The sequence below is a fragment of the Callionymus lyra genome, chromosome 19 (genome assembly GCF_982586985.1).
Source record: "Callionymus lyra chromosome 19, fCalLyr1.hap1.1, whole genome shotgun sequence".
Taxonomy (NCBI): Eukaryota; Metazoa; Chordata; class Actinopteri; order Syngnathiformes; family Callionymidae; genus Callionymus; species Callionymus lyra.
This window is the reverse complement of record NC_141836.1, coordinates 15,814,608-15,826,624: the sequence shown is the minus strand read 5'-3', so window position 1 is coordinate 15,826,624 and position 12,017 is coordinate 15,814,608. Positions and strand designations below refer to the sequence as shown.

Below are 12,017 nucleotides of genomic sequence, written 5' to 3'. Positions count from 1 at the left end.
TTTTTTTTTTCATCTTAACAATATTCAAAATATGAAAAAGTTCAATATTTATTTAAATAAAGATCCATGAAATGATTATACATTGAAAATATTTGATTATGTGTGTACGCATCCTTTTTCTTATACTCATATAATTTTTTTTTTACAATTTCACAATTGAATATTCATTTGTTTTAGCATTTGAAAATGTGACAAGCATGATAAGCCCTTTAGGACAGAGCAGTAGTTTCTATATAGAAAGTGACAAATGTGAGTTTTTCACTTTTCACACCCACCACATAAATCATTTGCCCCTTTCCTCATTATTAACATATCTTTAAATTCATCTTAAAATCCCTTTTGCAAAACCAGGGATTAATAAAAACGGATACAAATATACTTTCCTCCTTAATTATTACCTCACTTTCATTTAATCGTAATATGTCAGATTGAATGAATGACATTTTTTGGAGATTGAATTCAAACTACAACGACGATTTCGTTAAAAAGTCTGTGTTATTATACGTTTTAGTGCGTTTCTGTTCCCTTTCTAAAGCCTCATAGTCACGACACAGTGCTGCCACCATGTGGCCACCTACCAAATGTGCATTTACACAACTCACCAGTGCTGTCAAAATATATATTTTATTCTAAAGCAGGCTTTTAAATACAAACTGGTATATCAAAAAAAAGAAAAAAAAAGTTTGCATACAGACCATCCAGTCGTTTTTCGGAATCATAAAAATATGTACATTTTGAAGAAAAAAAACGAAAAAGCAAGTACACAAAACTGTACACATGCTTCATCGTAACATAAATTAAATGAGGTCAAACCTGTATTTGCCTGCACTACTGTAAACCGATGATCGTGTCAAATCTGACAGAAGAAATGTGAACTCTTTGATAACATCTGTTGAACGAAGCCCCAAAAATAAAGCATTCTCAGATAAATAAAAATAAAATAAAAAGATGTAGTTAAAGCTTTAGAGGGCTACAACTTCAAAAGTTTCTCTACAAAGTCTTGAACTTCTATTGACGTTTAAACATGTGTAACATCAGTGTCAAAAATAAAACTTAATCACAAAAGACATATTGAATTAAAAATGAAACATTGTGACCCATATACGTTGAGGCAACATATAAACCTGCGACCTCTCGGCTTGTAACAGATGTCGCCATGGCGACGAGGTCTGGAGAGGGTAAATGTACAGGACATGGCGACTACATCCAGGTAATTAGAGGGAGGCTAATGATGCGTCATTCAGCCGAGTGAGTGCAAATCACTTCCTTAAGTCCCGGCTCATTCTACGCACACAAAAAAACAAAAACAACCTTTGGCATACCATGATCGAGAACCGCCGCGGAAGATCAGGGACCACTTTGTGCTTCTCCGTCCAGAGAACGATGAATTAGAGTCTTCAGATGTGGATGTTATGATGCCGGAGCTTGTGAGGGTCTATGTCGACCCGGCGGGCTTCGGCGAAGGCCAGGAAGATGAGGAGGCCCAGGAGGTTGATGGTGGTGATGAGGGCGAACACCGACGACCACGAGTTGGTGGACTCGATGAGGTACCCGGAGAAGTAGACCAGGAGGACCCCTGAGAGTGGAGGCACAAGCAGGTATTGTTGTTACTTTTTTTGTACATTTTTTTCCCTTTATTTTGCAGTCCGTTAAGCAAAACACAAAAAAGAAAAAAAAAGGGTTACGATATGATGTCATGTCCATCTTCTTGTCAACGTAAACTTTTATGTATAAAATCAAATGCATATATATATATATATGTGTATATATATATATACAGCAAACAACATAATATAAATGTATTTACTTTGATGGTTATTATTGATGAGAGAAAATCATACAAGGGCTAAAAAGATTTTTTTAATTTTAACTTAAAAAACACTCGGGGTCAAGATGACCCGAAGGCCTTAAAAAAACCCAAATGTGTTCGTGGTATCCCTTGTGTTGCCTCTGGGTCATCCTCGGGTCATCTTGACCCTGAGATAACACAAGGGTTAAAATCAGCTTACATTTTATAATAAAAAGCATTTATAAACATTATTAAAAGTAAAAAATTTTCTAGATGAAGGAAAAGACCTTATCCATTGTGGTATTTTTGATAAAATTGGGGAATTTTGGGGATTTTTTCACTGAATAAAGCTTGTTTCAATGGCAGAAATATATATTTTCTGTTGCACTAAATGGCTTTTGTTTAGATAATACATTTGAATAACGGAGCGTTGCACAAACATACCAGGAAATTACACTTTTTAACCTTAAACAAAGCATGAATAACATGAATTTTAAAATATCTAAATGATGAATTAACATCCATTTGCAATTTAACCGTCAAAAACTTTTTTTTTTCCCCATCTTCCTACAAAGTTCCACAGCCTGGTTTAGATGAATAATCCATTGCACTGGGGAAACGCGATGATTGGCGGTTCGCGTCCGCCGAAATCCACAACGGCGTTTTTAATGAATTCACCAAATAGTTTGTCAAAAACCGAAGTGATTTTTTCCGCGGTTAAAGATTCATGGCAGATGTTTAGCGTTTGAAGTTCCCGACGACTTACCTGAGAAGGCTCCGCACGTGTTCATGACACCTGGAGTGGAGACAGAACATATTAAATTTAGGAGCGACGTGAATTATTGAGCGCAGCTTCAGTGAGCGATAAATTAGTGACAGGCTTCTGTATTGATGATTATTTGATGATGTTTTTTTTGTTTTTTTTACTCACCGAATAAAGCTCCAGCGCAAGACGGAGCTAGATCTTGGACGTTGGTAGAAACACCACTGCAGTGGAAAAAAAGCATTTATTAAAATACACAACTGACTCGCATAGATGACGTTTTCAAAGTTGACTGTTATTTAAAAAAAAATACTGTTGTTGCAGCTGAAATGCATTACGCTGGAGACAACATGGTGACTGTGGTTTTAAAGAGCAAACTGACATCACAGCCACACAAACTGCTTCATCATCTTCTGACACATTTACAGCCACAGCTTTGCAAAACATAACATGGGAGGGAGATACACTTAACCCTCTTGATCACATCATGATTTCTGGAAAAGAATAACTTTATTCAAATGTAAGTGAGTCAAGATGTCAACATGCTAACTTACGGTAGGCTTTATAAGCTTCATGAAGCAGTGTCATTATTTTCAGCGTACACTAGATGGCGACCTCTGTGCTATTATCCTTTGTTTTGAACAACTCAATCAAATTTTTAAACAGATGGCGCCACCTACTGACCTCTAAACAACATGACACTGCTTCATGAAGCTTCATCACTAATGTTTATCGCAACCTTTTTGAACATATTAACTATTACACTATTTACTAGTGTGACCAGATATTTAGACTAAGAAAGTGTGTTTTAAGGGTGTGGCCCTCAACCTTACCACAGACGATATAACGTAATCAAATATGCAAACTTGTGTTTTTAAAACCGTCTTGCATTCACTTGAGTTCACTCTGAGACTTGATCAAACATTTGACATATTTCTGTGACCTTTATTTACACTGTTTTTTTTGGGTGTAGTTATAATGTTAACTGTCACCATTTTTTAAGTTTCTAATTGTAAGGATCAGTGAGAACTGGAATTAGTCACTATAAATGTAATTCATGAAACTAATACATAAGTGAGTTTTATTATGTATTTTCACAACTTAGAAAATCACAAGTCGGTTCTAGTAGTGTTACACAGTTGTGTGTTTTGAAACCGCACATGCACATTCTGACGAACAACAGAATTTCGAACACAACGGAGCGAAAAGATCTTAAGGTAAGTTGTCATGTTGACAGATATATTCAGTCCATTTTTTTTTGTTTTTATATTGGCAGAACAATGTTAGTTTGAAGATGCTGAACTTTTTATATACATGACCTTTGATCCTGAAGGACATCAAAAATGTTTTTTTATAGAACAAATATCATGTTTTCAGTAGCAAAAAAAGGTGTTAAATTAAACAGTTTCCGATTTTTTAAGCAATTGTTTCAAAAAAGAACATTTTAGAACATACAACAACAGAAATTATGTAAAATATGGTGTACATTTTTCTTTAATTAATATAAGTTAGAAAAATTATTAAAAAATGACCTTAAAAGGCCATTGTTTTTAGGTAAGATTGTCAGTCTTTAATTAAACTTTAACAGGAGAGAGTAAAACTCAAAGACCATATTAGACTCTCTTCGGTAAATTACCTGAGGTTTGCCAGTAAAAGTAAGTTGTATCCAAAAGTAGAGTTTACTTCAATGAGTAAGTGGAAGTTTTTCTCAAGTAAATAACTCATTTATTTTATTTTTGACATTTATAAAAAAATGTTTAATCCCCATATAGGGCTGTGAGTAAGAAGAGGAGCTGCTGGATCGACCAGTTCTTTTTTTGTATTCATTTTCATAGTTATTTGTCTGTTCACCTTTTTGTGTAACCGTGAAACAATAAATGTATATTGGACTGAGTTTAAAATCAATGAATTTTTCCATTTGTTCCACTTAAATTATGAGTAACAAAATGTCAACATTTGTCACAGGAGGTCAGGGAGGACTTTGTACCTGTGACTGAAGGTGGTGAGGCCCATGACGGCGGACACGAACGCCACGGCCCACGGGAAGGTTATGTTGCCACACAGGAGGAGGGTAAACACGCTGCACACACCCATGGAAAAGAACTAAAGGGACGAATGAAGTATTGAGTAAACATGTCGTAACTCGACGACAGATGAAAGAAGCAGCCGCTGAGATTATCACCTGCATTAGCTTCCTCACGAAGGCGGTGTCGTAGCCTTGCAGGAGAGGGAAACGAATGGTTAGACGGTGATGTACTCTCTTGCCGGTGAGACATTAGCGATCATCGTACCTTGGCTGATGAGGTGGTCGGACAAGCAGCCGCTGAAGAGGGACGAGGGAATGGCCACCAGCCAGGGGATGACGTTAAACACCCAACCCTGGAGGAATTTGAACACGTTGAACATGCTAACTAGCAGAGTCAGGTGTCACCATGTTATCCACAGAGGAATATAAATTCTCGTTCAAGAACTAATAACACTTGTACGACAAGTCCCATAGTGCACTGCAGCAGCTCTTGTTTAGACAGTTTAAATAATACCTGACCCCTCTGGTGGTATTTATGTGACTCTTGGGTTTTAACTATAAAACCGTAGAAATGTCAACATAAAATATGACTATAAAGTGACTCCATTATTATAGAGTTAGAGTTATATTTACAATAAATATCTACATAATCAAATGAGAACTAACATTTTTATTATTTTATTTAGACAATATAATGGTTTGGTTACATCTCATGTTTCATATAAAAGCTTGGTTTCATTGGCCAGTTTTTCTTTTGGCTTTAATGACCCCTGTTGGATAAATAAAGTGTGAATACTTAATTTCCTAAGGTGGGCTTTTAGAAAGAATGTTAAGACTTTCACTTAAATTGGGCATACATTTGACGTTTTTATACACAATTAGTTTTTTTTTTGCTTTTGTTTAACAAAACATATTTTTAGAATCAGATCAGAAACCTTTATTGTCAAAATATGATTTTAATGTCACTAGAACACAGGATTTTATTATTTATTGGCTTTAAAATTACATTTATTTACCAATGCCAGTAAAATAATAGTTTAATAAAGTCCAAATAAAGTTTAAATAGGAGGAAGGTGTTTAAATATTTTAACTGTTGAAAAAGTTTGGAACACGATACTCGGTTTAAAACAATTATTTTTTTAATCCATAAATTTGACACTTTCTTCCCAAATATATATATATTTTTATTTTATTTAATAAAACATACAATGTCGCTAGATCACAGGATTGTATTATTTATTGTCCTTAAAATTAAATTTCATAGCAATGTGAATAAAATAATCATCAAATAAGGTCCAGATAAATAGGAGGAAGAAGCCTTCTCATTGCAGCACCCGAAGAAGAGGCATTCAGAGTTTAACCATGTAGCTAACTGTTGCTACGCATAATATTCCATCTGTTTAAACAGTGCGGAAAAGGCTTCTGATTCAACTGCCACAGGTTAATCTGTTCATCTGAGGTCCGATCATCCGTAGTTCTGCGAGAGTGAAAAGACTACCTTGGCGTCAGGGAACGTGTCCTTAAAGAACGTGGGCAGCCACGACAGGAGGGTGAAGAACGTACTCGCTGTGCAAAGATGTGTGACGATGACGGCGCTAGCGTGGAACAGAAACATTGATTTTACAACTTCATGAAAGAAAAAAAATGGGTCTTGAACTCACCAGACGGCCGGTTGTTTGAGCAGCCGGAGCCAGTGTCTTTTGGTGAGTTTGGACTGCCCTGCAGCGCCCCCTAGTGACTCCAGGGTAATGATCGGTCCTGCACACACGTGAACTCACTGTCAACAGAGTGACGCATATGGGTGACATTGTTGTTTTATTCAAAACCTTACCTTCGCCTTTGAGCAAGTATTTCCACATGAAGTAAGCCCACAGGACGGAGAGGACGCCGGGAACGTAGAAAACGCTCTCCCAGCCGTACAGGTCCAGCATGAGGGAGCCAGCCCCCCCAATCACGAGCGTTCTAGGAGGACGCCTCATTTTATTAATCATGAAATGACTGGAGGAGAGATTCCATTGACAGAAATAACATAAGACTCACCCGAGATAAGAGCCACTGCCCACCGTGCTCATGAGGAAGCCTCGCTCGCTCTCCACCACCTTCTGAGAGCACAGGCTGGCTAGAGAGGGATAATGAACTCCTGCCGATGAGAGACACAAAAGTCGTGCTTTCCATGAGCAAACACTCATTTAGAGAAGTGTGTGTTGGAGATCTGAAGGTGCACTTTGAGTATTTTCATTTCTTTGAATCAACAAGACTTTTTTGATGTCGGTGAAGATCACTGGTGTCAAACTCTATCACACAAGTGCTTTTGTTTGATAAATAAAATATATAATTCATACATTTATTCATAGTCTATATTTATTGGACTGTCTATGTTTTAAAAAATAAGATTATTTAATTTAATTAAATTAAAGATAAGTTCATTAACAACTCTTAAATTATTTATTTATTTTTCAATTATTCATATTTAGGGTACTGTCTCTTATTTCATTGAATTATTGGGTTGAATCGATATGATACCAATCACGATACAGGGGCAACGATACGATATATTGTGATAATGTAGGAACAAGTTTATATTTGTAGTATTGTCGAGTACTTGACATGTCCAAATATCCGCTTTAAAAGCTGGAGTTGACTGTATCCTCTCGTCCTCAGTCATCGCCGGGATCTCGCAGGATTTCAATGTTCATGTAGCTGTGTAGCTTTAATTGAATTTATTGGGTTGAATCGATATGATACGAATCACGATACAGGGGCAATGATACGATATATTATGATACTACAGGAACAAGGATATATTTGTAGTATTTTCGAGTACTTGAGTTCGGTGTTGCAGTATTTACAGACCACATGACTGTTGACGAAGTCATAACTCATTTAATTTGTTTTGAAACCAAAATATGTCCAAATATCCGTTTTAAAGCTTGAGTCGACAGTATCCTCTCGTCCTCAGTCATCGCCAAGATCTCGCAGGAATTTAATGTTCATGTAGCTGTAATATTATTTATTGTGTTGAACCTGACAATATGATACGAATCACAATACAGGGGCAACGATACAATATATTGTGATACTGTAGTAACAAGGATATATTTGTAGTATTGTCTAGTACTTGAGTTCGGTGTTGCAGTATTTACAGACCACACGACTGTTGATGAAGTCATTACTCATTTAATTTGTTTTTAACCATAATTATGTTCAAACATCCGTTTTAAAAGCTGCTGGAGTCGACTGGAGTCGACTGTATCCTCTCGCCCTTAGTCATCGCCGGGATCTCGCAGGATTTCAATGATTATGTTGTTTTGTAGCTTTAATTCAATTGGAACTAAACAGAAAACTGTCCTTTAATTGAAAGGTTTTTTTTTGTGACTTTATTACTATATATTATTTTTTATCTTGAGTAGGATGGGCACTGCACCCACTCTAACAAAAGCAATGCATTTTTTTCCTTTAATAGTTTTCCTCAATTAAGTGATTTATCTATAATACAACAGAAAAAAAAGTATATAGTCATCAAAATATAGAACGAGTGATTGACAGGATCCAAAAAAAACATTTCCTCTTACTCACAAAACTTGTAAATAATAATAATAATAAATATGACAGTTCTAATGGAAGTCGGTTGAAGGATCAATTGTACTTTATCGAACAATTTAGAATGCTTTTATTAACATAAAAAAAAGGAAAAAACAACAAGCTACACTAATAAAGTGATGTTTAAGATCCACAAGGAGTGTAATTACACATTCATAGTGTTGTTAAATCAAATATAAATAAATTAAAATATGTATATATATATATATATATATATATATAAATATATATATATAAATATTATTTTTCTTTTGTTTGTGTGCAAGATTCCAGTTGTACCGTCAATTGTACCATTTAATGAGAGGTGCACCTTTATTTAATTTGATTTTTAAACCTTAAAATAAACTTTGTGGGACAGGATTTGGTCCCCTGGATTGAGTTTGACACAAAAAAAGAAGTAAAGAATAAAAGAAAGAGAGGAAGGAGGAAATAATCGTCAGCGCACCTTGCAAGAGGCCCATGAGAAAGCGGGCCAGGGTCATGGAGATGATCGGATCCGAACAGAAATGGGCCAAGATGGGAGTGAAGGCAGTCATGGACCCCCAGGCCGCCGCAGACAGCAAGAGAACCTTCTCGCCCCCCACTCTAAAAAAAAAAAAAAAACAGGTTGCAGGTGTAAACATGAAGGGACGTTGACTCATGCTTTCCTGCGGTGACCACCTTATCTCGTGACCTCTAAGCCAGTGTTTACATTAGTAGGGATGACATTAAAACACCCTTGACACTGAATTACACGAGAACACTGGACTCCTCACCGGTCACTGACGTAGCCTCCAAGTACTTGGGTGAAGCAGTAACCCCAGAAGAAGCTGCCCAGCACCATCCCGGATTCTTTCTTGTTCCATCCGAACTGCTCGGCCAGACTGACGGCGCAGATGGGCATCGCCACGCGGGCACAGTAGAGCAGGCAGGTCCCGAGGAGAAGCACCAAAGTCCATACTCTCGCCACAGGTCTGAAAACAAACGTGTCGGATCCTTGAATTGATGAAGTCATGGATCATTCTAGTATTCAATAGTGAGGACAGTTTTCAGTTTAATCACTAAATATTTCAAGTTTAAATTTAGACAAAGAGTGACCTGAAAATTAAAAGGATAATATTTCAACAAATCCCTTACATAATGAATGTCTTCTCTATTATTTAAAATAAGGGAGAAATGGCAGTGGTTTCAAACAATGACCTTTATGTTTTTCACTTGCAACTTCCTAACCTCAGCTTCCTCTTTGCGATACCGAAACCTTTTTTTTTATTCATTGGCCTGATACTTTATCATTTCATCTATACACCTAGACCACTAATCTTACGATATGATTCGAAATATTTGGTTACACGGAAAATCAGTCACACATCTTAGCCCAAAAATAATAATGACAAAATGTGACAGTTTTAATGGAAGTGGGTTATCGAACAATTTTGAAACTATGCTTTTATTAACAAAAACTAATAAAGGGATGTTTAAGATCCACAAGGAGTGTAATTACATAGTGTTGTTAAATATATATATATATATGTTCTCTTTTTTTTATGTGTGTAAGATTCCAGATCAATATTACTTGTTAATGAGAGGTGCACGTTTATTTAATTTGATTTTTAAAACTTAAAATAAACTTTGTGGGACAGGATTTGGTCCCCAGGATTCAGTTTGTCAATGTAAACAAAGAAGTAAAGCGATATACTTTCAAAGAATAGTTAATTCACTTAACTTCTTTGTTTTAAGACACCTAGTGAATGTTATGCCCTCTTTTGGTTTTATTAATAGAACTGCAAATATGTCCAAATATCAGCTTTGAAAGCTGCCAAAGTCAACTGTATCCTCTCGTCCTCAGTTATTCTCGCGGGATTATGTTGTTCCTCTGGTTTTGCAGAATTTACAGACCGACTCTTGATGAAGTTGTCACTGATTTATTTGTATTAAAACCAAAATATGTACAAACATCAGGTTTAAAGCTACTTGAGCCGACTGTATCCTCTCGTCCTCAGATCTCGTAGGATTTCAATGTTCATTTAGCTGCGGAAGGATGTAACGACTGCTGCCATCTTGTGGCCAGAAAACACTGAAATGAGTGATGTGTATATTTACTTGGTATTTGTGTATATAAAAGACTTACTTTATTTTACACACATTTGATTTAAATACAGAACATAGAAGAACTATGATAAAATAAAAAAACTAAAAAAAATACAAAGAAATAATATTTAGTTTGGTGTACCCGACCGCCTCTGGCTGCAGTCGTTACGTTCCTCCGCAGCTACATGAACATTAAAATCCATGCATGATGACTGAGGACGAGAGGATACATTCGACCCCAGCAGCTTTTAAAGCGGATGTTTGGCTATATCTTGGGTTTAAAACGATTGAAGGCCAAATTCATAGAGAGTCATAGTGGTCTGTAAGTTCTGCAACACCAGAGTCAAGTACCCGGACAATACTACAAATATATATACTTGTTCCTATAGTATCGCAATATATTGTATCGTTGCCCCTGTATCGTGATACATACCGTTTCGCCAGATTCCTACTAATACACGGCCCTAATATATAAATATATACATATATACACACATATATATGATTATTTGAGATATAACAAAATGAATCATAACAACAAATTAAAACTTCAACAAAGAAGTATCTTAACAAGTCATATTGATAGTTGAACTGGCAATAAAGAATACAAATAAATACTAAACTAAATTGTGATTTATCCTCCAGAAATATCTCTACATGATCAGTAGTTTTAGGGCCACACAGTCAAAGGGCCTGAGCATGTGGCCCCCCCTAATGATCGCTCAGAAAACTTTCCCCCTTTTTTAAAAGCTTCTCAACTGTAGTTTTTTTCAGTTTCAAACCGAAACTTCCGGGTTCTCACCTCGTCCAGTTGGTGTCGTGACACTTCTTGTCCGGCGGATGGTTGTCCTTGTGACCCACCAAGTCAGGGCTGAAGCTCTTGCCATATTTTTGGATCACTGCCATTCAACGAGGGTAAAAAAAACGACTTCTTCTCCTTCTTCTTCTCCTCTTTCTCTTCGCCTTCTTCAATTTCCTTTTTTCTGATCCTCAGAGCGACGCGTCCGACAACACCCGTGGAAGACTTTCAACAACCATGGCTCGGAACCCACGGGGCGAGTGGAGGAGGAGGAAAAAGGAAAAAAAAAGAAAGGGATGAACCGGCCGGATCACGGGTGTCAGTATCGGGCGCAGCAGCAGCAGCAGCTGGAAGAGCCAGTCGTTTGTGTCCCGATGTTAAAAAGGAGGAGTTAATCCACGTGTCAGTTTCTGTCTCCGAGCAGTTCTGTCTCCGGTCGCTAGGGGAAACCAGGAAGTGATCGGTGTTTTTCTCTCCGAACCGGGTCTCAAGAGTCAAGTCAGCTGATCCCCCCCCCACCACCCCCCATCACCACCCCATCACCCACCAACCTCACCCACCCCCTTCTCTAGCGCATCACAGCAGACGTGCTTCATCCCCACAGTCATGACTCTGCAATATGCTGCAAGAGCATCCTCTCCTCCTTCCCGCCCCGGGATGTGAAAACTTTGTCACATACATGATAATAACATGGTAACACATGCTGGTGATATGAAGCAGATCATGTGTGATCGGGCCTTCAAAACATGTCTGTGACCTCCAGTCCTGGATCCCTTCAAGGTGAGGTGTGTGCTTGTCTGGGGTTTACTCCACACACTCCAGTTTTACTCCAAACACTTTAAACACTGTGTGTGTGTCACAAACATGCATCATGAGTAAGAAGAAGCAGAAAGAATGAAAGTATTTGCAAGACAAACAGGAGATCGGATTTCTGGCTTGTTTGGTTTTTCTTTCTTGGAAGGAAAATAAAAAG

At 37.2% G+C, this 12,017-nt stretch overlaps 1 protein-coding gene across 1 annotated transcript; it reads right to left on the bottom strand.

Moving 5' to 3' along the window:
- Window positions 1-605: 605 nt before the first annotated feature.
- Window positions 606-11,241, bottom strand: LOC148059717 (voltage-gated purine nucleotide uniporter SLC17A9-like). The gene is made up of 13 exons (XM_087782142.1): window positions 11,048-11,241; window positions 8,934-9,131; window positions 8,624-8,763; window positions 6,619-6,718; window positions 6,410-6,540; window positions 6,240-6,336; window positions 6,077-6,173; window positions 4,844-4,931; window positions 4,735-4,769; window positions 4,540-4,655; window positions 2,721-2,776; window positions 2,556-2,585; window positions 606-1,576 (listed from the first exon to the last, which is right to left on the bottom strand). The coding sequence occupies exons 1-13, from the start codon at window positions 11,149-11,151 to the stop codon at window positions 1,398-1,400; spliced, it is 1,371 nt and encodes a 456-aa protein (XP_087638268.1). The 5' UTR covers window positions 11,152-11,241; the 3' UTR covers window positions 606-1,397.
- Window positions 11,242-12,017: the final 776 nt, after the last annotated feature.